The sequence below is a fragment of the Apus apus genome, chromosome 16 (genome assembly GCF_020740795.1).
Source record: "Apus apus isolate bApuApu2 chromosome 16, bApuApu2.pri.cur, whole genome shotgun sequence".
In the NCBI taxonomy this organism is placed as follows: Eukaryota; Metazoa; Chordata; class Aves; order Apodiformes; family Apodidae; genus Apus; species Apus apus.
This window is the reverse complement of record NC_067297.1, coordinates 1,907,695-1,932,917: the sequence shown is the minus strand read 5'-3', so window position 1 is coordinate 1,932,917 and position 25,223 is coordinate 1,907,695. Positions and strand designations below refer to the sequence as shown.

Below are 25,223 nucleotides of genomic sequence, written 5' to 3'. Positions count from 1 at the left end.
AGGAACTGCCCTCCTGAGGCTGGAAGGCTGCATGTTCATGGGTGCCTTTGCAGGGCTGTGTCTACCTGGGTGCCTCCTGTGCTTCCAAGTGGGACTGGATGTGTTTGATCCAGTTTTCCCCACTGACTCAGCTCTGCCAGCAGGGCAGAGGGGCCCAGAGAGGTCACCACCCTCTCTAATCCTGGCCAAGGGGGTGCAGCACCAGAAATGATCAGATGACCTGAGGGCTGGAGCAGCTCTGCTCTGGAGCCAGGCTGGGAGAGTTGGGGTGTTCAGCCTGGAGAAGAGAAGGCTCCAGGGAGACCTTAGAGCAGCTTCCAGTGCCTGAAGGGGCTCCAGGAAAGCTGGGGAGGGGCTTGGGACAAGGGCAGGGAGGGGTGGGATGAGGGGGAATGGATCAAAACTGGAAGAGGGGAGATTGAGGTTAAACACTAGGAGGAAATTCTTTGCTGTGAGGGTGGTGAGACCCTGGCCCAGGTTGCCCAGGGAAGCTGTGGCTGCCCCATCCCTGGCAGTGTTGAAGGGCAGGTTGGATGGGGCTTGGAGCAGCCTGGGCTGGTGATTCTATGAAATACCAGCTCCTTATCTCCCCTAATGCTGCTGGATGGGTTGGCACCAGGAGGAGCACAGCGATGGGGGACAAGAGGGGCTGCCATCAGACAGCTTTGGATGGCACAGTGGGGCACACAGCCCAGTGCAACAGGGTTATTATTTTAGGGCTGTTCTTAGTCACAGAATTTAGACATCAACATGATTCTTCCCAAATGCAGAACCATGGAACGGTCTGGGTTGGAAGGAACCTTAAAAATCATCGAGTTCCAACCCCCCTGCATGGGCAGGGACACCTCCCACCAGCCCAGTATCTTCAACCTCTTCTAAATGAACCATCAAACCTTTAAACTGGGCCAGCAGAGAGGGTGGTCTGGCTGCAGGCTGCTGTCCTGCAGTAGGAAGGGGTGGTTTTGGTGGGGCTGAAAGAGCACAAAGTCTCTCTGAGACCTTTGCAAGTGTAAGAGCTGCTGGATCAGCTTTGATGGGGTGATCAGCTGGATGGATCAAGGTCAGGAGGACTCCTGCATCCCCTTCAGATGAGCTCTGGGGGATGGAGGTGGCAGCTGGACTGGTTGCACTGGCAGGAGAAGAGAAGCCTGGCTTCCCCCTGCCCCTCCTGCCAAAGAGGGCAGAAATGCTCTAGGTTTGGAAACTCCCTTGGGGACCAAAAAAAACGGGGAGGAAAGAAGAGGTAGAAGCCCCACCAGGAATGTCCTGCCTCCTCTGGGCAGCTCCCCTCCCTTGCTGAAAGCAGCCTCAGGGTTTTTTGCTGTCCCTTTGCTTTTCCCATGAGGGCAGTGTCCCCTGTGCCCTGGCTCACAGTGTCCCCAGGGGAGGGAAGGGGCAGGATGGGCAGGGTTTGGGTGCTCTGCTCTGGGCAGAACCAGCTCAGCCTGGCTGAGCAGGCAGGGACCTGGTGCCACCAGCAGTGCCAAGTGCCACACTCAGGGCTGCTGGGCTGGACCTGCCCCTGCTTCAGCTGCTGAGCCCAGATCCAGGCAGAATTACTGGTGACTTACAAAAATAATTCTCCCCCCCCAACACACACACCCCCCAACAATGGAGATTTTTCTGTTTGTTTTTAATTACCTGCCGTGCTCACATGTTTATAAAATCATTGCTCAATCACACACACAAATCAGAGCATTGTTTCTTCTAACTCAATGGCTCAATTAATCTTCCTGTGGTCTCCAGCAGCCCTGGAGCTGCAGCTCAGGACCCAGCACCACTGTCAGCCTGAGGAGCATGTTCCTCAGCTGCTGCTCATGTCTATGGATGCACCACGGAAAACAGGTCCCAGAAGGTGACAATGAAGAGTGGGAACCACTGAGAGTGGGGACTTGGGGAAACCGAGGCACAGGGAGATGCTGTGAACAGCATGAGGCCACCTGGCCATGGACACCTGGGCAGCCCCAGCCTCCCCTGGTCTTGGTCCAGGGCTCTGCTGTGCTGGGCCCAGCAGCTCCTACAAAAACCTCTCTGTCAGTGGCCCATGGGAGAGACATTCCGGCCAGGATCAGCCAAAAAGTCCAAATTAGTCTTCATTCCTACACCCCTGCTGACCAGGAGCTTTGGCAGGGGAGAAGAGCCCCATGGCCCATTACTAGGGGTCAACTGGGATGATGTGTGGACCCCAACTCAGCCCTGATCCATCTGCTGCCTCTAGGGAGATTCCTCATTCCTGTCTCTAAGTGGGTGGTTGAAGCTTTAGACACACCCTGGAGACAAGTGCTCCTCAAGTAGCTAAAAAGCCAGTGAGAGAAAGAGAAACAGGTGCACCAGTTCCATCTGGCTGGTGCCAACATGGCCCTGGGCAGTGATGGGTGATTTTCCTGCCCCAGGAGACTGTGCAAGCAGGAACAGCCCCCCCCTCAGAAAAGAGAAAGCCATTCCTGAGCGTTGAAAACCACCTTGCTGGAGAATGAACCAGCTTGGGAGAAGATACTGAAAGTGACAACCAGTACTGACCTGGTCACACACCTTTTGGTGGTTTCATAGGGTGCTGAGAGCACTGCCAGCAGCTCCAAATGTCCCTCTTGGCACCTCAAGCCTGAGCTCCAGGCTCACAACCCATCAGTTTGCAGACATCTGTAGGGATGCTCCATCAAACTGCAGAGCAGAGGTGCCCCCAAGCAGGACCAGCCCCACAGCTTCTCAGAGCCTGGTGGTACTTACTTTGCTAACTTCTTAAAGCCAATGGCCCTCTTTTTGGTGGGAGTCCCGTTGACTCCTTTCCAGACATGGGTGTTCCAGGGGTCAGGCTGGAAGAGAGAAGAGCAGCAGTGGCTGGTGGGGAGTGCTCAGAGCTTCAAGAAGTGCTGCATCCCCAGCACTCAGCCTGGGGCTCCTCTGGTCATGATGGGGAGAACTTGCTGACCTCTCTTATCTCCTGGACAGCTCCCTGATCCTCGGAGCCCCGTGGCTTTCTTGGGGCAGTTGGACAATGAAACATGGCCAGAAAAACTGCAATATAATCAAACCTTGCTGCCTTGGAGCAGCATCTGGCCAAATGGTTTCTCACCAGTGAGATGGGCTTTAATAACTGAGGAGCAAATAGGAGGCAGGCAACGCCAGAAGGTGATGGGAACCTTCCCCAATCCACAGGTTTGGTTCTTTCCCTCAAGAGGCCCTTGGGGAAGGAGAAGCAGTTGAAGCAAGGACCAAGCACACAGAAGCTAATTCCATGCCCTGGCAGGCAGCTGCCTGGAATCAGGGCCAGGAACCATCGGGGTTCCCGGTGGATCCGTTCTGGAAATGAACAGACTGCTCCTGCTTTGTGATTGTTCCTCAAGGGCTCTTGACTAAAGGTCACATTGTGTGAAAACCACAGGAGCAGGGATGGTTGGTTAATGAGGGCGTGTTTGCTTCGGGCCCTTTTACTCGTGGTCTGAAGTGTTAAATATTCCAGCACCAACGTGCCAGCACCAACCTTCCAGCCTGCTGCTGGTCTGCTGGGCAGGAGACCACCCAGCAACCTGTTGGATCCCCAAGCTGGCAGGAGCTGTCCACTCAAATCTGCAGGCTGGAGGGATACGGTGACCACCAGGTCATTCCTCAACCCACCCATCAAAGTGCCAAATTAGGCACTTCCAAAGGGAAAAGCTCCTTGGAGCCTCAGCATGTCCCACGTTTCCACAGAAGAGCAAAAAGCCACTTCCCCCCGGGGAAAGGGGCAACATCCAGGGGGTTATTGCACCACGCTAGGAGGAACCATGAATTATGCTTCTTCAAGGACTTCACCACCTCAAGGAAGGGGTTAGATGGGCTCCCTCTCCTTCCTGCATCATCTGAACCCCAGCTGCCAGCCCTGCTCCTGGGGGTGTGCAAGGTGGGCTGCAGAACCTACCTGGTACTCAAAGGAGGGTGTGAGACGGTAGTTGAGCATTTCCTGATGGAAAACTGGGGTGATGCTTCCAGACATGGGTGGGACAATCCACACCCAGTCAGCAGGACAGCCTCCACGGCACCGGTACTCGTTCTCCATGTGCTTGATGAAGGACTCTGTGGCTGAGTGGTGGTCCACGATGGTCACCTTGTCGCTCTGTTGGAGGGAGAAGAGAGCAGAGCCAGCAATGACTGAACAGGTCAAGACTCCCCAGAAGGTGAAAGCCAAAATTTTTACACTTGGAGCTTTTTTGACTCAAATGTGCCTCACTCCTCTGGTCTCACAGGGCTGTACCCTTGGAGATGACACTGGGTGGCTGCTGACTCTGGTCTTCCCAAAGAGCACAGTCACTGAGCAGTGCCATTTTCCAGGGGTGAGGACCTTCCCTTGTCCTTCCCAAACTGATGGCTGTTCCTCCTGCTCTTTGCCATGGGCCAAGTAAAGACTAAGATGACATGAGCAGGATGGAGCATCTCCTGCTCAGCCCCCTGGGGAACTCCTTCATGGCTTGAACAACTCAAGGAGCAATTCTGATCCAGCTCTGGGAAGGACTTCCAGCCTCCCAGGTTGGCTTGCCAAGGACTAGTTCTGCAACCTTTAAGGCAGAAGAACCTGGGCCAGTTCTTGCCTCATGGATGGGACAGAAGGGCTGGATCTGGCCCCCCTGGGACACTCCCTCTGGACCAGCAGAGCTCAGATGCTGGTAGGAATGTCTTTCCAACATCCAGGACATGGAGAATATTAAGTTTCACTGTAGGCTCCTGGAACAGCCCAAAACTAGGACCACAATTCCAGCTGCTGCCGTTGTCCTTGGGCAAATGTCTCATCCCATCCACTATTTGTGTCCCTCAAGCCTGATCCAAACACAACAGAGTCCTTCCACTCAGGTACCTGGAAGCTGTACAGAACAGCAATGTTGATCTCCACCAGGGCCTGGTCCTTCCACAGGGATGAAGTTTTCCTCATATCCAGATTCATTTTTTTGGCCACTTGCTGTAACAAAACATGGTAGAAGGAGGGTCCCCATGAGCAGGTATGTCCTTGAGGAGTCACCAAGTGCCTCAGCATCCTCTCAGCTCCACTACGTCTTCCCACTTGACCTCAATCAAGCACATGACCAAGTGCCTGATGATCCATAAGATCCTTTGAGAAGTCCATGGGCAACTCAATAGGCATTATGCTTGCTGATGATCTTCAGAGCTCCCTTGGAACCCTGACACCTCTGTGATACCATCTGGCCCCCATAGGACACAACAAAATTGCCAGCCCATCACGCCAGGAGCTCCAGGAGAACATAGCTGCTCTGTCTAAAGGAGACTCGGATGTCCTGTTTTCCCCCACCCAAGGCAACACTCTCCCAGTGTCCTGTCTGCTCCCCAGTGACTTCCCACCCACCCACTGCACCCCAGGAGGGCCTGGTCACCTCGAGGAGAGGGAATTACCTCCAGTATGTTGTAACGAGAGTTGTCACAGTAGTCCCGGACCCCAATCTCTGTCCCCATGTACCAGCCACTGAAGGGGCAGGCAGAAAACTCCAAGCCACCAATCTCAAGGAGCATGTTGGACACTGCTGGCAATCCATACCACTTCAGGCCCAGGTCCTTGAACCATTCAAACCTGGTGGGACACAACAGGGCTGGTTGCTCACCCGTCCTCAGGAAGGGGAATGGAGGAGGCAACTTTGCTACCAGGCTGAGGGACACGTGAGTGGAACAGCTCCTGGAGGCAATAGCTCCTCTTAGGGGAGGTGATACATCAGGAGAAGAGGTGATACAGGGTGAACTAAGGCCTGGGAGGCATCCAAGAAAGGGACACCAGCCCTGAGACAAGGACACCACTTGCTTTCCACCTCCAGGTTCTGTCAGCTTTACACTGGAGTGGAGGGAAGACCTGGGAGAGGGTCCTGGGTCAACCACCCAAGCCACAACAAGGAGAGGCAAAGCCCAGGAGATGGCTGAGGGTGCAACCAGAGGAGCAGAGTCCTGCTGATCCCTCGGGCAGTTTTGGGGCTTACTCTTTACTCACTTGGGATGCCTGATGGGCACTTCCAGCACCAGCTCCGGGGGGATTTCGAAGAGCTCGGGGTCGTTGCCGTTGGCTTGGAGGAGCAGGGGCAGGATGTCAAAGCGCCCGTGCGGGGCCTTCCACCCTTGCTGGATGCAGATCTACAGGCAAAACAAACCTGGGGTTTAGAAGCCCCAGCAGGTCACCTGCTCTTCAAGCATTATGGACAGGGTGTCTGATGGTGTCCCCAACCAGATCAGGCCTGGTGGTTGAGTGATGACTTCACCCAAGGAAGCTACAAGGTGGGGTTGCCCGTCCACAGCCACATAAAGGGGGTTAGGGCTGAAAAGAAGCTTAGAAGTAGATCCCCAGATAGGATCATGGCTCTGAAAAAGCTGCTTGTGCGGTTTGTGCCTTAATGGTGAAGGAGAAAGTGGGTGAGAGAGGCAGAGGGGTTTGGGAGGAGCTGGGCAGAGCGCTGGTGCTGGGTGGGCAGAACAAAAGGCAGATCTCCTTTCTGGTTCCCACCAGCCCAGGTCAGCAGTGGGCACACAGAGAATCCCAGGCTGGTTTGGGTGGGAAGGGACCTTAAAGATCATCCAGTCCCACTCCTGTGCATGGGCAGGGACACCTCCCACCAGCCCACGTTGCTCCAAGCCCCATCCAACCTGCCCTTCAACACTGCCAGGGATGGGGCAGCCACAGCTTCCCTGGGCAGCCTGGGCCAGGGTCTCACCACCCTCACAGCAAAGAATTTCTTCCTAGTATCCAATCTAAATGTCCCCTCTTCCAGTTTTAATCCCTTCCCCCTCATTCCATCCCTCCCTGCCCTTGTCCCAAGCCCCTCCCCAGCTTTCCTGGAGCCCCTTCAGGCACTGGAAGCTGCTCTAAGGTGTCCCTGGAGCCTTCTCTTCTCCAGGCTGAACACCCCAACTCTCCCAGCCTGTCTCCAGCCCTTGGATCATCTACACGGCCCTACTCCTGCAGCAATTCCCTCAGCACCCTTCTCAGCAAAACCAAAACAAGGTAAGAATCTTTGGGTGCAGCCCTGGCCAACTCCTGCATGCATGAAACCATCCAGGGGTGGATCATCATCTGAGGGTGGGACGAACCCAACTTCACTGCAAGGCGCTGCAGCGGGTTGGGTAAATCCCGCTCCTGGGCTGCTCAGAGCTGCTCCCTGCCCCAGCAGCTCTGTGCCACTGGTGCCCAGGAAGGGTGGCTTCAGCTGGTACCTCTGTCAGCTCCACGTTGGCTGGGTCTCCCAGGATGGTGCCATCGGGCTGCTTGTAGCCCGCGTAGCGGATGAGCTGGGCGTTCCAGATGCGGAAGTCGTGCTTGTTGTCCGTGCGCTGCGGGAAGATGGTGATGGCAGATCTGCAGGGGAGAGGCAGAGCTGCTGGGTCACCCATCACTTCGTGGCTGGAGAAGACCTCTAAGATCACCCAGTCCAACCATCCATCCGGGGGGGGGGGAAATATAATCAACTCCCCCACCCCCCACAGCCACTAAAGCGTGTCTGGAAGTGCCACGTCTACATGTTTCCTGAACACCTCCAGGGATGGTGACTCCACCACCTCCCTGGGAAGTTCCAGCACCTGACCACTCTCCTGGGAAGTTCCAGCACCTGACCACTCTCCTGGGAAAGAAATTCTGCCTAATATCCAGTCTAAAGCTCCCTTGGCACAACTTGAGGCCACTTTCCTCTGGTCCTGCTGCTAATCACTAGTGAGAAGAGACCAATCCCCACCTCATCCAACCTCTTCTCAGGCAGCTGTAGAGGGCAATGAGGTCTCCCCTCAGCCTCCTCTTCTCCAAATGAAACAATCCCAGCTCCCTCAGCCTCTCCTCATCAGACTTGTGCTCCAGCCCCTTCCCCAGCTCCCTTGCTCTTCCCTGGACACGCTCCAGCCCCTCCATGTCCTTCTTGTTGTGAGGGGCCCAGAAATGACCCCAGGAATCAAGGTGCCCCCTCACCAGTGCTCAGCACAGGAGGACAATCCCTGCCCTGGTCTTGCTGGCAACACTAGTGCTGATGCAGGCCAGTATGCTGGTGGCCTTCTTGGCCACCTGGACATACACTGTCTCATGTTCAGCAACTGTCAATCAACACCCCCAGGTCCTTTTCCACTAGGCAGCTTTCCAGCCACTCTGTCCCAAGCCTAGAATGCTGAGGAGATGGCACAGGCATGGAGGGTTGGAGCAGATCTGAAGAGCAGGTCGTGCTCTGCATGTGATGCAGAACGTAGGAAAGGAGAAGTAATTGGAAAATCTGCCCTTTGAGGTCCCACAGGCAGCAAGAAGTGGGATACTGGGACCAGTAGGACATCTGCCCCTGATCCCAGCTCCCTCCAGCCCTCCCCAGGGCAGGTGCTGGCTACAACCATCCAGTTGTGCAGGGGCTGCTCCAGGAGACCACAAGGCCTTTGGATATGAACCCTGGTGACTCCCTGGTGGCTCACCTGAGGTTCCCTTTGTTGGTGGCATATTTGATGTGGTTGCAGATGTAATTGAACATCCCATGGGCTGTGGTGCAGTCTCGGGCATCAAACACCTGGAAGAGTGGAAACAGTTGTGGATGCTTTAGGATGCTCCAACTCCAAGGGCACAACCAAGCAGAAGAAACACAACCCAGGGAAAGCCCTAGAGGCCACCATGACTTGTCTTGTGTCTGAAGCTCCATAATTATGTGTTCCTTGCCTTTACAACTCATGGATGTCTAATCCAGCCACCCTTTTTGCTTTGAAGAGGTGAGTCATGTACTGCTCAGGCAAAAACCAACCCAGTGCTCCCAACCTGCTGCTGTTCCTGGCTTATCCACCAACAGTCTTGGTTTCTGCTCTTTGTCTCTTGTAGTCAAGACTCAGGTTGAAATAGGACAGGTATCAGTCAGACCTGAGACCCCCTGAGAGGATGGGGAATCATAGAATGATCTGGGTTGGAAGGGGTGTTCAAAGGTCCAACCCTCCTGCAATGAGCAGGGGCACCTTCAACTAGATCAGGTTGCTCAGAGCCCTGTTCAACGTGACCTTGAATGTTTCCAGGGATGGGCCATCTACAAAAGGAAGAGGAAACTGTAAAAGAGGGTCAACAGGAGGCTTGGAAATAACTTCTTGCAGAAACAGCTCCTCCCAAGGTTCAGATATGCCGAAAGAAACCACGGAGAAGAAGAGCTGGAGGCTGAGCTGGGACCCAGGCAGTGCCTTTGCCCTCTGTGAAGCAACCATAGGAGTTGCCCAGCAACACCTGAGCTGTGCTTCAGGTTGCAGAGGGAGATGTCATCTCCACACCAAGGGATTCCACTAGAGATCACGAATTCAGATCCTACTCTAGGCTTCCAGCTAGTCAAGAGGGCACTGAACCAAACCTTCTCCTGCCCACAGCATCTCTGTACCAAGGATGAGTGTGTCCTGCTGCCTCTCTCCAGGCAGAGCCATCCTTTTGGAAGCAGCATCTAAGACATTGGAGCAGTATCTGATTTTGGAAAACCTTCTCTAGACTGTCAGCTTCCAGTTGGTCCCACTTCAGACACAGACACCTCGGCTCAACCCACCCACCCCACCCAGATGTTTCTCCAGCTCCTGATGACTTCCCAGCCCGTGCAGCCCCAGAGCTGGCAAGGAGAGTGTAGCTGCTGTGTGCTCAATCCCCCCAACTCTACCTCTGCTGGGCTTCCCTGGGTATTCCCAGAGCACGACTTGCCTCTCCAACCTGCCCAGCTGCCTGGGGTGCAGATGTTGCTCACCTGCAGCTTGGACCACTGAATCCTGCCCACACAGCGGGCTGCGTTCCTCCAGGCGTGCTTGGCTCCATAGATCAGCTCTGTGTCCCTCAGCTGGTAGGTATCAGTGGCTTCAATCTCCTTGGTCACTTCCTCCAGCCTTTCCATGTGGGCCTTGGAGCCAGATCTGCAAGTGCAGGGAATGGAGGAGATGGGAGTCACCAACCTGGTGGAGGGCAAGGAATCCTGCTGCTCTCCCCCTGGGCATGAGTTCCTCCTTTCCTAAGCACGTGTGCACCATGGCCCATACTTGCCTCTTTATGGAGGAGTAGTACTGGTCAATGAAGTCCTTGGCCAAGAGGAGCAGCTCCTCTTTTGTCCTGGTATCTTCTGACTTGTGGAGGTACTGGCCAGGGGTCATTACTGAGCCCATGCAGATCTGCTCGGTGCAGGCGGTGGCCTGAGGAGACAGGAGGAGACAAACATGTCCTGGGTTCCTGCAGCACTTTTGGTCACACGAGCTGGGCTGGGGGAAGTCAGCGATTAACTGTGCAGAAGTTGGTGGCATCTTTGACAAACAGGGACATTTGTGGCTTATTTGCTCTCACACAGAGTCACAGGCTCACCTTGGTTGGAAAAGACCTTCAAGATCATCAAGTCCAACCATCAACCCAATACTGACAAGTCCTTAACTGAACCGTGTCTCCAAGTACTAAGTCTCTATGACTCTTAAACCCCTCCAGGGATGGTGACTCCACCACTGCCCTGGGCAGCCAGTTCCAGTGCCTCACAATCCTTTTGGTGAAGAAATTCTTCCTAACATCCAATCTAAACCTCCCTTGGCCACCTTGAGGCCACTTTCTAAGGCAGCTCAAGCAGGTGCTGTCACCTCTTGCCCCACCTGATCTGGACAATTGGGGCTCACTAGATTCTTCCCCTAGCTTGGCAGAAAGTCATGAACTTGCCCTGATGTATCCCAGATGACCTTCCCTCTCCTCCAGCTCATCACACCAGAGCTTTGAAGTTCAGCCACCCCTGGAGACAAAAAGTCATCCAGTTCTGCATTTCCAGGTCCAGCCAGCTTGGAACCACTGCCATCCACTCCCTCCTGCTCAGACAACTTTTGGCCAGTCCTACCCACCCTACTCACCATGGCTGTCTTGAGGTGCAGGGTGTCATGGAGCACCGAGCCCGTCTCCCAGTTCCTGATTTTGACAAAACGGGGACATTTGGAAGGACTTCCATTCACTGTGTTCTTGGTGGGGGACTGTCTCCCAGATGGTGGTGGCTGGAGAACAGTGAAGAGCAGGCACCAGGTTAGTATTCACCAGGGAGATACGGGGGAAAGGCCACAGCAACAAGGAGCATCTTGTGTCAGTGGTTGCCTGTGCTCAAATCCTAGTGATAAAACCAGTGTATGACCCAAATATCGCAGCATTTGGGATCCTACGAGGGAGCAACCAACTCTCACCGTGATGGAGAAGTCATCTCTGGGTGCAGAGAAGCCAAACCTGGAGAAAAGGAGTTAAAAAGCAGAGGCAGAGTGACTGAGAACACGGTGTTCACGTTTCCCAGAGGAAGACTTACCTCCCCAAAACACATCAGGTGTTTCTTTCAAGTGCCAACACCTGCTCGGGGTTGGCAGGTGCCAGGCTCTGCTGACCTGACTGATGGGAGACAGAGCTGAGAGCTTATCACCCCCCTGAGCAAGCCCAACTTTGATGCCAACCCTGGAAGACTGGAGGAATAAGGATGGAGAAATCCTGCAGGTGGGAGAGCTGCTGAATCCTGCTTGGTTGGATTATCTTGGCCTCAGCTCCCAATCTCCAGCCCTCCCTGGTCCTCCTCGTGGGGGTGTGCTCCTCCAGCCCATCTTCAGCTCCATGCCAACGTGTGGGAGAGCCTCAGCCAGCAGAGAGCTTTGCAACCAGCCAGGCTGGCTGCAGGTGCCTGTGCTGGCACATGTTTCCCCAGAAAAACCTCTGCTCTTTCTACCCTTCTTCTCCTCCACCACTTCAGAAGATGAAGGGCAATGGGTGTTTGCCACGGGACAGCCAGACCCACAGCAGCCCTGGGAAGCTGAGAGGTTCCTTCTAGGGACCAGGTCTTGCAGCAGGGGGTAGCTGGGGCACTGTAACCCCACCAGTGCTGCTGCAGGGTACTAGGGAAGACCTCACCCCTCCTACCCCAAAGTGTCCCCTCAAATCCTGCTGGTATTTGGCACCTCATAAAGCTTCATGTCTCTGCAGGGGAGATTGGGGCTTGGGCCAAGCTTTGGTGCAGCATTCCTACAGGAATCCTGTAGCTTGTGTCCCTTCCTGATCCACCCATGAGGATTTTAAGGGCAGCACAGCCCTCAGCAGAGCTGTGCAGAGCCTCACCCTCCTGCTTGGTAGCTCGGGTGCCAGCAGCTGGAGCACCAACCTGGTGCCCAGGGCCCAGCTGAAGAGGAACCAGCACATGGGCAAGAAGCTCTTCTTCCAGAACAAGCACCTTCTGCTGACGAGCAGACCCAGGAGGGAGAACACCAAGGGCCACGAGGGTGGCAAAAAGCAGATGAGCAGCTCCAACTTGCTCAGCTCTGCCAGAGGGTTGTTCTGCTCTTCTGACAGAAGGAGAGATGGATGGTGGGACTGATGCCCAGGCTGAGCAGACCCTGCTGCATTGCCCTGGTGACAATGGTGGCCATATTTCTTTTTTTTTTTTGCCCATGCCTTGCTTTTACCATATGCTCTACATATTGTTGTGGGGTTTTTCTCCTGGAAAATAAAGATGTTGCTGTCAAGCAGCCTGGGGCTCACAGTGGGACACCAGGCACTGAAAGCATATGCCAGGAGCAAGAGACAGAGGATAGAGGAGAAGGGAGGGCTTGATAACCAGACCCCTTGGTAGGACCTCCTTGGGTCCTCAGTGTTTCCTGAAGCTGCTCCCTGCAAACCCTCAGGCTGTGTTGTCACTGGGCTTGGTGACATCCCTCCTGTCACAAATCCTGTGATCTTCCCAAGCCCCAGCTCCTGAAGCCAGAGGACCAGCCAGTGGATCTCAGCTTTCCCTTTCTATCCTGCAGAAAACAAAGGCAAAACTTCATTCAAAGCTCAACAGCAGCAGTAAAGGAACCTCTGAAGTGCAATCCTGGAAAAAAAAACCCCACTGGTTTTCAATTCATTTTTTCCAGTTTTGGGGAATCTGACCTGAATTGTAGCAGTGCTTGGTTTGGTTTGGTTTGTTTTCTGCTCGTTTTCCACTTCCATGAGAACCATTCCTGAGCATCCTGTGCCCTCTGAGCCACCCTTAGGATCAATAACAATAACTGAACCATCACCTGCCACCTTCCTCCTGAGCGTGATTGCTCAGAGCAGCTCTGGGAGGTGGGGAAAACACAGCTGAGAGCTGCTCCTCCAGAATGCAAACAAACCCAATCCTCACCTCTACCTCCCCCTGCCAGACAGAAACCAGAAGCACTCAGCAGAGGGTCTTGGTTGTCTCCAGCACCACCACTTTGGTTTGGTTCTGAATGAGGTTTGATTTGCTGCTGGGCCTTGGGCACAGCCTGGGGGTTGTGCTGCCAACCAACCTCTTGCTGGAGCAGGTTTGGCCCAAGAGCACATTGCAAGTCCAGCTGGAGCAACAACCCCACCCTTGGAGTGATCATGCTCCTGCTCCAACCTGGTGACCATCTACCTGCAGATGTTCTACCTTAAACTTCTCTCAAAGCTGCTCCCTTTTATTTTTATTATTATTTTTGCTTTTCCCTGCAGGAACAAGCAGAGGTTGAATCTTTATGGAATCCCTCTGAATGCCTGGGATGCCAGCCAGGCTGGAGCAGCTGAGGTGACACCACCTACAAGAAATAGAGGTGCCAGGTCTGGCAACAGCCTGGCAGAGCAGCTGTGGAGAGAGCAACACCCAGAAGAAACTGGGACAGAGCTCTGTGTGTCTGTGTGTGTGTGTGATTGCCTTCCCTGCATGGCAAAGCTGCAGCTAAATATTACCCCCCTGGCTCTGCCAGGGAGGCTGTGCAAGCTCCTCTCATGGTTTAATTAGGCAGCTGTGATATGAGTGACTCAGGAGTGGGACAAACAGAGAGAGGAACTCTCAGTCAGGGTGCACAAGCATTATGGAACCATCTTCTGCAGGGGAGGGGGGTGGCACTGGGTGCCAGCTCCTACAGGGGCAGGGGAGAAACCCACCCGGCTGCTCCTTGGGGCCTGGAGGGCAGGGAACACGTCCCTTTCTGGCACATTCCAGTAGGCTCAACGTGTTCTCACCTCCCCTGCAGGGATGGCACACGCACTGCCCTGCTGGAATGCAGCCACTGCAGGAGGAGAAGGTCTGCAGCACCAGCCCAGGTCCCAGCTCCATGGGCACGCTGACACTTCCTCCCAGGCTGCATTAACCCCTCTGGCTGGAAGCCTGGGTTTCACTTTCACAACGCTGTAAATCAGCCTCACAAGTTGCCACAGTTCCTTTCTCCCTGCTTGCTGCGTGGACACAAACACCCCCTGCTTGCCCTGGAGCTCCTAACACATCCATCCACACATGAAGCACGAGCCGGGCAGGACCTGGGCTGCTGCTCTCCCAGCACCTTCCCATCAGTCACTTTTAGGACCAGGGGCACTGGGAAACAAGCCAAGGACACCGTGTGATTTCAACGAGATGAAAGAAATGACCAAAAATCAATAACAAGGGGTAGGGATTGATGCCCAAGAGGTTTTTAGCACCTCATAACAAACCTCTGAGCGTTCCCCACCTGGCAGAGTGAACCCAATGAATCCTGCTGGGGAAAAAAAATAAAAATCAGGTGGCTAAAAAGCTCCTGCCTGGCTCCAGTCACCCCAGTGTTAACAGGATTTATTGCAGCTTGCAAGGAGTTCAGTTGCCTTGACCACTTGAAACCCAGGGGAAGAGCTGCAGGGAATGTTGGGGGGGGGAGAGAAACCACAAACCAAACTGGCAGCAGCAGAGCAGGCAAACCCATCTGGGGATCAGAAGGATCAAACACAAGCTGCACAGCTAGTGAGAAAAGTATTAAAGGGTTTAATAGCAGCTTAAGACCAGGGGGTTTTGGCAGCCCTGCCACAGAGAGAAGTTAAGCTCTGAACACAGAAGGTTAGAAAGTGCTTGTAGGAACAGGCACGTCCGTGCAAAGAGCTCTGCAAAGGAGGGAGGAACCATCTCTGACCAGACCTGGGGCAAAGGGACCCGAGCAGTGACCTGTCCCTGGGCAAAACAGGCTCCTGAGACCTGCCACAGTGTATTAACTGCATCGGGGGACACGGGGCTGCCTGGGGACGTCTCTCCAGCAGCTGCAGGAAGTGTGTTGCAGCTCTTGGACACACCAGGTTGTGTGTGCTGATGTAGGATGGTACCCAGCACGGGGGTGGCCCGGCTGCTGGAGGATCAGGCTGCAGTCAGGCAAAGGGAGGGTGGGAATTGCTCCCAGCTGCAGCTGAGCACCCAAGTGGGTTGGTTGAAACCGTCCAGCAAGTCTGGTGTGGTCAGGAGGATCTCAGGCACCCTGAGTGTGTGCGTCAGCACCCACATGGTGGGGCTCATATGGCCCATGAGCCTCCAACACTGGGGGTGCTGCTAAAGTGCACGTGAATATCTTCCTGCTCAGGACTCCCAGGAGAACACTTCCAAGCTCCATCCCTGGAATTGTCCAAGGCCAGGTTGGATGAGCAACCTAATCTAGTGGGAGGTGTCCCTGCCAATGCAGGCGGGTTGGAATGGAATGATTGTTAAGGTCTTTTCCAACCCAAACCGTTCTATGAGAAACAACAACCCTCCTGGCACAGGGGGAATGAGAGTCAAACCACCACAGCCAAGACCATGAGGGACCATGTCACCTCATGTGACCCCCACCCCTGCTTCTGGCTTGGCATCTTGAAAAATGCCCATGAAATGGGAGAGCATCCCCTGCAGAGCCGTGGCCTGGGAGGTGCTGCTGGGCACTGCTGTGTGTCGGGGCCAGGCTCAACATCTGGGTGTCAACTACACCTCGAATGCCACCCACCCTGCCACGCTCTGCTCGTGCCATGGCAGTGAGGACACACCATTGCAGCCCCTCGGAGCTGGGAGGAGGCACCAGCCAGAGGTATCATTCCAGAGCTGAGGAAACACTGCTTTTCTCAGAAGTCTTCCCCTGACCACTAAATCCCCCTCTCCCTTGGAAAACAGTCCTTACCACGTCACCCTGAGAGCTGTGGTGGGACAAGGAGACCAAATGGTCTCCAGACTGGTCCCCTGTGTCCTTCCCTGGTTAATTCCATCAAGGAGACATGCTTGCTTGGGCAGGTTTGGCAGTGCTCACACACGGTGTGTTTTCCCTGAGGAGACCTTGGTGGCCTGGCAGGGGCTGCCTTACGTGTCTGGCTTTGCTGCAGGCGTGGAGCTAATCCTCTCTTGGCAGGGAAGCCTGAGAATTGATGTCTGTGGAGTGTGAGGAGATGAAAAGGCACCGTACAACATCTTCTCTGAAGTGCTCTACTGAATTACCATCACGTGAATCCAAACGACTTTAACGATGCGATTGGGCTTTTTGCCACCAAAAGGGAGGTCAGACCAGAGAGAGGTTTGAGAGTCCTGGTTCCTGGCTGTGCTCCTGTCCCACTCTGGCCTGCTGGATGAAGAACATCGTTCTCCAGTGACCTATGTCCAGCCTGAACCACAGCTTCTGGATCCAGTTGGCTCTACACCCCAACAACTCCTTGGGATCAAAGGTCTTCAGGACAGCACAGGTTGTTCTTGCAGGTTCTCCGTGGTGTGTGAGCTCACCAGCATGGGTCACATCACCCCTAAACCCCCTCCCCACCCAAAGCAGACCAAGCCATGAGCTCTTACCTGCTCTGTTTCAGAGTAGGGGTTGTTCAGGACCACGGGCACGTTGCTCTTCCCCCACAGGTCACCCAGGACACGATTGTTCTCCATCTGAGCTGGGAGGGCTTTCTGAGGTTTGTTTTCCCCTTCCCTGAAACTGAAAAGGTTCAACAGCATTTGGGTCAGTGGGGCTGCTGGGGCCACAGGGCTGGAGTGAGGCCTCCAGGACCTGCTCCAGCTACTTCTCACAGGGCTGGAAACTCACACAGAACCCTGAGGGATGGGAGGAAACGCTGGGAACATGAACACCAGGGAAACTTGGAGCATGGTGCCTGTAAAAATGACAGGAGACCCCTGCCCCAACACTGCTTCCAGTGGGGTTACACACCAGACCTTCTGCTCCCCCCAAAAATACCCAGGTGGAGCCCTGCAGAAGCAAGCATGGAGCAGGGGACGGGAGGGCTGCACACACCTCCAGCTGCAAGACCTCATAGGAAGACCTTGTGGCACAACCTCATGGAAAAACCCCCTGGCAAGACCCTCCAGGTTGGCAGAGCAGCTTGGCTTTTATGAGCAGAGGAGAAGAAAACAAACCCAAGGCAAAATATGTGGCTCTCAGGAGGGAAGAGACATTTCTCTCTTCTCTTCCTGACCTTTAAGCTGCTGCAAATGCTGGCAAGTGTGAGTGATGATACTCAAGCCAACTGGGGGATTGTCCTCCTGGAGCTGGGACACTGGCAGGAGTGGGGGGCTGAGGGTGTCCCCCCCTGCCCTGCATAGAGATGGTGACACTCAGGGTGCACCTTGTTCAACCACACACGTTCTGCCTGGGGAAGGAGAAGATGCAGACACCAACAAACCCAGCTTCACAACCCTCCTGGCTCCCCCAGCCTGTTCCTTCAGGCACAGCTTCAGGGAAATGCTCCATCTGAAGCTGATCTCCCCGTGCTCTACATTTTCTGTCATTTTTCTGCCTTCACAGAGAAGTTGCCAAAAAAAATGTTCCACCAGGCTCCTGGACACCTTCCCAACCTTGGTTGCCTTAGGGTGGAAGTGGCCAGTTTGGTGCAAGAGAGGAGGAACAGTTGCCATAGGGGAAGGTTTTAGGGGGTTTTCTACGTGGGTTTCCACCTCCCTCCTCCACACACAGGAAAAGGAACCTGTCCTTCTGTGACTTGGCTCCTTGGAAGGGCTTCAATCAGATAAACCACCAGGAACTCCACCCGTGGCACCAGCAGGCAAAGACAGCAGGTCCTCTGCTGCACCGTGGCAGCACTGCCAGGAGGACTCTGAAGGTCCCAGGGCTGGGGACAATCAGGAACCAAACACCCTGCCCTTCTCCAGCCCATCCAAAGGGAAGCTCAGGATCTCAACGTGTCCAGCCTACCTCCATCTAGAGAATTCCCAGCAGGAAGGTGGAGAATTAGCAGGATGAAATTCAGCAGATCGGGCTTTTCCTCCTAAGTCAAGACCAGCTATTAAACCTTCCAGAGAACACTGATTTCCAGGGCTGCACATCCCTGTCCTCTTGCCCTGAAGCCCATCAGATGAGGGGGAGTGGAAGCAGGTCAGCATGGACCTGCTGAGCACACGAAATGATGGGCATACATGAGCCACCTCTTGTAGCTGATGAACCCCAACGAGCTGCTCCCCATGAGCAGCCCAAAACCAAGACACAAGCACTAAATCCTGAAGGCAATAGAAGAAATCCCTCAGCTTTACCACGGCCTGGGACTTGGCAGAGGGAATCTGCCTCCTGAGGGACCGTGGTGGATCTCCAGGGGCACACACCTTGCCCCTATGCAGGAGAGGCTTGGGCCAGGAACCCAGAGTGCCAGACATCCCACAGGCACCTCCCAAATGGCTCTGAGATACACCTGGAGGAGCCTGGCATGACCTGCTGTTTCCAGGAAGGTGTTTGCAAGCCCATCTCAGTGGGCATCTGCTGGCATGAGGGAACCTCAGAAGAGGAACCCATCCATCCACCCCTCATCCAGCAGCAGCAGCAGGTCTCAGCCTGGAGGCTGCACATGGCATCTCACTGCCTGCACATCAGCAAGGCCAGAAGGGCTGATTCCTCTGCCAGCAGCAGGGAGAAAGAGCAGATGCTTGAATCAAGTCATCCCTGTAGTTGGCTACTTTGTGTAGCCCAAGTATTGCTGGAGGGAGGGTCCTGTTCCCACCACCACCCAGCAGCAAGGTGTCCTGTCCTGAGGAGCAATGAAGTCCAGGTAGGCATGATGTAAAAAGGGGGAATGGATGAAAACTGGAAGAGGGGAGATTGAGGTTGGACATGAGGAGGAAATTCTTTGCTGTGAGGGTGGTGAGAGCCTGGCCCAGGTTGCCCAGGGAAGCTGTGGCTGCCCCATCCCTGGCAGTGTTGAAGGGCAGGTTGGATGGGGCTTGGAGCAACCTGGGCTGGTGGGAGGTGTCCCTGCCCATGCAGGGGGTTGGAACTAGATGATCTTTAAGTTCCTACCAACTCAAACCATTCTCTGATCCTTTGGCTTTGTGTGGGCTGAGGAGGTGGGTCCCAGGGCAGGCTGGGGTTGCCTGTCCCTGCCCAGACCTCTCCCGGATCAGGCTGCCCAGAAATATCCGGCTCTGCCTTTGGGAGAGAGGCAGGGAGAGAAAAAAAAGCCCATTCAGAGCAGCCACAGCCTCACCCCAGATGGGGGGCGGGGGGGGAGGAAAGGCTGGAAATTCAAAACAAATTCAATTGCTTCATTTTGCAACTATTTCCTGCCCGTTTCTTGTGCCTGCCTTGTTTGCCAGCTGGGGCAGGAGCAGGGTCTTTGGGGTCAGTTGTTTTCCTCTCTTGCCTTGGCTTCCCCTGGCACCAGCAGAGACACAGGGTGACCTGCCACGTTCATACGAGGACATCCCTCAACACTCACAGAGCCTGGCAGGGTGGCCTGAACACCCAATCCCAGCTCAGCCTCCAGCCACAGCTTCCAGAAGTTCCTCGGCACAGGAGAACCCAAAGGGGTGTCTGGTGGGTGATGGGGAGGGTGCAGACCCCCCAGGTGGGGTGTTGAGGCAGCCAGGCTGGGTTCCTGGCAGCCTTTGGAGAAATCCTCCCAATTCAACAGTCAGACTTTTAAAATCCCCACATTAGTGTCTTGGAGGTGTTGGAACCAGTGCTTGGAGATGCTATTAAATCCTATGACCAAGATCTCTCGGATCGTTTCCCTTTGGGAAGAGACCCAGTTTGAGGTCATCTTCTGTTCTGCAAGCCAAGTGTGGTGGTTGAAAAGAGACAGAGGATCCCTGCCCTCCCCCCTCGGATGCTGCCTCACCTCGGGAAGAGCATCTGGCTGCTTGGAGGAACGAGAGGCACCACTGTTTTCTTTTGACTAATGTGATGATGTTGCAGTGCTCCGAGCGATGAAGCAGAAGGGAAGTTGCTGAGACAGCCCTTTGAGAAATGTCTCCAAAGCTTTTCCAAAAGGGAAGGAAGAAAAGAAAGAAAGAAACAAACAAACAGAATAAAAAGAGCAAAAATAAAGTTTGTCACTTTGCTCCTCTGAATCTGCTTGGCAGGAGGAGCCTGAGTTCTCCAGCAGGGATGAGCCGTGCCAGGAGCTGCTGCCTTCCCCAGGGACAGCTTTGTTGTCCATGGTCCATGGTGAGGTTGTCCATGGCCACCCTTCCATAGACTGCTCCATGCTGGGGAGCCAACAGCAGCCCCCAGTGATGTGAGTGTAGGGCCAGACCCCTCGGGTCCTTGTCCCAGTGGCTGAAATCCCTCTTCTTGAGCTCAGGACTGTGTGGGACACACGGACACGTCCTGCTTGCTCCAAGCTTCTCCAGAGAAGTTCCTTCTCTTCCCTTCTCCTCTCCTGTGTGGCCCTGGAGGTGGCTGCAAGGCTCCAGTGCACGTGGCTCCTCCTTCCAGTGCCAGAAGCCAGGGTAAAGGGCTCTTGCTTCATCTTTCCTTTGCCAGAGGGCACTGCATCCTGAGGAGTTCATCAGTCCTTGCTGTTGTGTCCCTGGAGCAGCTTTGGAAGCGGTGGGAGCTGCAGGCTCCTGGCAAGGTCTGGCACAGGAACAGGGTTCAAGGGAGAGGCAGGAGAAGGGAGTTTTCAGGGGATGGACCAGAGGTCAGGCAAGAATTGGAAATGTTGGAATCCAAAGGAACAACTCCAAAAGGTGGGATGTGCTCTCTGGAGAGGCAGTGACACCAGCATGCCTGGAGCAGGCAGCTGCAGAGTGATGAAAGCAAGAAACCATTTCCTAAATCATAGAATCATAGACTGGTTCAGGGGGAAAGAAACCTTAAAGACCATCCAGTTCGACCCCCCCTGCATGGGCAGGGACACCTCCCACCAGCCCAGGCTGCTCCAAGCCCCATCCAACCTGCCCTTCAACACTGCCAGGGATGGGGCAGCCACAGCTTCCCTGGGCAACCTGGGCCAGGGTCTCACCACCCTCACAGCCAAGAATTTCTTCCTTGTGTCTAAATGAGGGAGAGGAGCTTGAGCAGCTCCAAAGGGAGAGGACAACAGCTTCATTGACAAGCACAGGACATGGCTTGGAGAAGGCCCTGCACCCTGAGAAGGTCAGAGCTGGGGTGAGGAACCAAAGAGCCAAGGAATGAGTGGGGTTCAGATCTGCCCAGAGAGCACAAGAGGCCACGGCTTCTTCTGAAGGGACCACGAGAAGGACTAACCCATGGAATGCAAGCAGCAGGATGTGTGGGTAAAGGGTGCTTTGGAAACTGGTCCAAGAGGGCTTCACGGGGAGGATATGTGCTGTTTGGAGGCACAAAATGCCTCTGTGATGTAGTCAGTGCCGAGGAAGAAGAACGTGCCGAGGGAGAAGGGGAGGGTTCATCACTGCCGGAGCTCCCTGCTCCACTGCTGTGGGGAGCAGCAGCACCATGGTCATCTCAGGGAACCTTCTCCTTGCAGGGGTTTGAAAGTTTCAGGTCCAAGTGGAGCATAACGAAGACATCAGAAATGCAAATAAAATGTTTCGAGCCACAGAAAGAGATTTTTGGTGGCAGCACAGGAGGTGGGAGGAAGAGAGTTTTCTCTTCCAGAGCTGAAAAATTACGGGGTTTGTTCCACTGCAGGATGGAGCCTGACACCTTGAAACCCTTCACAAACACAACTCCTGCTCTCAGCACAACTCCCCTGCTCAGGGCTGCTGAGGCTGCTTTTTTATTATTATTATTTTTTGGACCAAACCTGCCATGTTTCCATCATGCTGCTCGTGTTGTGGAATAGACCTGAGGAGAAAAATAAACACTGGCAACTCGACGGGAGAGGGAGGGAAGATGGGACATGACAATCTCCGTAGAGCTCAGAGGGAAAAGCAGACCTAGGTTAGCTGGCAGGGAGTGAATCAAGCTCTATTTTTGTTTTCTAGCCCCCGGTGAGCCCTGTGGCAGAACTGCCAGCTCTCATCATACCTTGTGCCCCACGTCTGTGCTCGGATTTATGATCGACTTCCCCACAAATGGCTTGAGCTGAGGAGCAGTGATTCAGCTGTGGCCACAGCCCATCCCTTGGACCTCAGGCACTTTCCAGCTGGAAATCAGCAGGGAGCAATATCCAGGTCCTTGCAGGGACAGCTTCCCCCAAGGAGAGCTTTCAGGGATGAAGATGAACTGGTTTATTTCCCCCTCCATGCAAACACCACAGTTTCCAGTTTGCTTTGCAGGTGCCACAGGCTGGAAGCCCGAAGCATCAGGTGTGATTGGAATGGCTTTTGGCAAAACCCACCTTGAACAAGAAGTGTTTGGCTCCTTGGGAACAACCTTGGAGTTGTCCCATTCCTCTGCCCTGGGAAAGCTGTCACAGCTCTGGCCAGCCAGACTGGCTGTGACAAGGTGCTGTGAGCTGTGAAGGTCAGCACCAGGAGAAGAGTGAGACAGAGCAGGTCCTGATCACCAGCAGCTCCAGCTGGATCAGTGGTCAAGCAGTCCAGGAGGGGCTGAGCTCAACTTTGAGCCAGGGTTTGTAGCTTCCTGGATTCAAGGTGGAGCTCTGTTCCTGTTTTGACTGATGCCAGCTTTGCTCACTCTGCCCAGGCCAGGAGAAGTCCCAGCCTACAGCCTCAGAGCTGCAGCAACCCCATCAATCTTCCTGCCTTTATTTTTTTTTTGGCATTTCTTTGGCATCTGCCAACAGTCTCCATGGTTGTCTGCTCCCCATTGCTGCCTGACCTCTCTGCACTCCTATGGACCAAGAAAACTTGCAGAGCAGAAGACCTTCACCATGCCCCAGCTCTGTCTGAGACCAAACAGAGGAGATGAATCATCTCCAACATGTCTCAGGAGTGGGAGGAGAGGTGGCTGAGAGGTGCCCTTTACCCTGCAGAGCTGCTCTCCACCAGTTCTCCCTGCAGTTTATCTCCTTCCCAACATCTCCTCCAGCCCAGGTCTTCTCCCTCATACAGAGCCCTCCTTGCAAGGGCAAAGCTGCAGCTTTTCATCAAGCAGAAGACTGAAGACTCATTTTCACCAGCAAAATGGATTTGCAGTCCCAAGGTACATAGATTAGTGGGTTTCTTAAAGAACATTGAAAAATAAAGTGAGGGGAGTTTTGGTGAAGTACCTACTGGTTTGAGGTCCTTCAGTTTAAGTGGGTTCCAAGTGTTTCAGTTTAATCTCTTTCCGAGCAAAAAAAAAGATTCCTCAAAGAAAAAAAACAACACCACATTTTTCATCCTTTCCCCCAGTAAAATTTCCCTGGAGAACCAGCAGCTGATGGGATGGGGACACTGGGGGGGGACAGTTTGAGGGGTGAGTCAGTGCTTGGTGCCAACACTTGGGACTGTGTCCCTCTGGGGGCTTCCCCAGCCTCTTCCCCCAGCTCCACGGCAGCAGTTTGAGCACAAGCAGAAGGACAGGGGAGGTTTTTCAAGCCCCCTGTGCCTTTTGTTGGACCTGCAGTCAAGCACAACCCCTTCAAGGTCTTAGTTCTTTGGTTGCTCGAGGGGTTGAGTTACCTCTTCTTGCACAGCAGAGACCAAACGCAAGGGTTTCAGAAGCAGCCAAAGGTGCTGAGACTCAGAGGACATCAGGAAAAGGATGTTCCCAGGCATGGCCCATCCCACCACTCTTCCCTAGATGTCTCCCACCCCCCACCAGCCCCAAGATGAGCTGGTTTTTGTTCCTCTGATTCCCTGTGACCACCCCAACGGGCTTGGGGCGACCGTATCCTCCACGGGACGAACACAACTGGGGAGGGAGCAGAAGCAACAGCACAAAACCTACCAAAATGAAATAGAAGCACACCAAGAAAATGGGAAACAAGCAGCGTGGGTGTTGGGTTGTGCTGGGAGCAATTGGGAGCTCAGCCCAGGGTCAGGAGCTGCCACTGAAGAAATCATAGAATCATACAGGTTGGAAGGGACCTCAAAGACCACCAAGCTCCAACCCCCCTGCCATGAGCAGGGAACCACCAGACCAGGCTGCACAAAACCCCCTCCAACCTGGCCTTAAAAACCTCCAGGGATGGGGCATCAACAACCTCCCTGGGCAACCCATCCCAGTTCCTCACCACCCTCATGGTGAAGAATTTCTTCCTCATATCTCACCTCAGTCTCCCCTCTCTCAGTTTAAAACCATCACCCCTGGTCCTATCACCATCTTCTCTGATGAAAAGTCCCTCCCCAGCTTTCCTGGAGCCCCTTCAGGCACTGGAAGCTGCTCTAAGGTCTCCCTGGAGCCTTCTCTTCTCCAGGCTGAACACCCCAACTCTCCCAGCCTGGCTCCAGAGCAGAGCTGCTCCAGCCCTTGGAGCATCTTGCTCCTTCTCTGGACCCTCTCCAACAGGTCTAGATCTTGTGCTGAGGGCCCCAGAGCTGGACACAGCTCTCCAGGTGGGCTCTGAGCAGAGCAGAGGGGCAGAGTCACCTCCCTGGCCCTGCTGGCCACACTTCTTTGGCTGCAGCCCCTCAATTGATTGACACCAGAAATCCTGCTCCTCTGTAGCCAGCAGCTCTGCCTTGGCCCTCTCCTTCAGATCAAACAAACACCCTTTTTTGGAAATTATTTTCCCCCTCTTTAGGGAATCAGGTGCAACGAGGGAATGGGAAGGTACAAATCCCTCTGTTGCTGAACCCAGATCATCAGCTTCAGTGAACCCTCCTGAGAAAAGCCCTCCTGAAAAAGCCCAGCCCATCAGTGACCCAGAGCAGCCACAACCTGCTCCAGCCCCTGAGACTGCTCAGATGTGTCCAGGGACTCGGGGAAAGGCAACAGGAAAAGGTAACTTGTGGTGGGTCATAAATAACCAAGAGGTGAAGGAACCAGCACCAAAAGTAACAGGTACCAAGGGGGGGTCTGGCAAAGCAGGAAGGGCTGCAGGGAACTGCTCCTGCTGCACCTCAGGGAAGTGCCCAGGAAGATCAGGGGGGCAACCCCACACACCCAGCCCCATGCAGAGGTAGATCTTGGGAATGAAGTTGTCCCACCCACATGATGGGACTTCAGCCCTCTCAAGAAGCCCCATCCTCCACCCACCTGCGGATTGCAATAATTAGCCAGGTCAAGAAACAGTGGTGGGTCCAACAGGCAGCTCTGCTGGTGGGTTTCAACAAGGGATGGGCTGGTCCTGAGCTCTCCATGGGAAATATCTCCCTCTTCCCAGGAGACAGGAGCACCCAAGGCAGGTTGCCTCACACAGAGGTCCCCTTGGCTGCCTGGGGCTCCTCTCTCCCCTCCCCAAAGCCAGACTCTCACGGCTAAAAGCACAGAAGGTTTTGAACCTCCTTTCTCCTGGGAAGCTC

General features: G+C 54.4%; 1 protein-coding gene across 7 annotated transcripts in view; it reads right to left on the bottom strand.

Annotated features, from left to right (window-relative positions):
* The window catches only part of NOS1 (nitric oxide synthase 1), a 94,076-nt gene that overhangs the window by 19,924 nt on the left and 48,929 nt on the right, over positions 1–25,223 (bottom strand). For all 7 annotated transcript variants that reach the window (XM_051633946.1, XM_051633952.1, XM_051633950.1 and 4 more), the window contains exons 3-13: positions 16,506–16,638; positions 10,813–10,950; positions 9,977–10,122; positions 9,687–9,849; positions 8,404–8,495; positions 7,177–7,318; positions 5,963–6,102; positions 5,380–5,554; positions 4,829–4,930; positions 3,899–4,093; positions 2,728–2,813 (exon numbers count right to left, since the gene is read on the bottom strand). In XM_051633946.1, the coding sequence (XP_051489906.1) occupies positions 2,728–2,813; positions 3,899–4,093; positions 4,829–4,930; positions 5,380–5,554; positions 5,963–6,102; positions 7,177–7,318; positions 8,404–8,495; positions 9,687–9,849; positions 9,977–10,122; positions 10,813–10,950; positions 16,506–16,638 (1,512 nt within the window). The remainder of the gene's footprint in view (positions 1–2,727; positions 2,814–3,898; positions 4,094–4,828; positions 4,931–5,379; positions 5,555–5,962; positions 6,103–7,176; positions 7,319–8,403; positions 8,496–9,686; positions 9,850–9,976; positions 10,123–10,812; positions 10,951–16,505; positions 16,639–25,223) is intronic.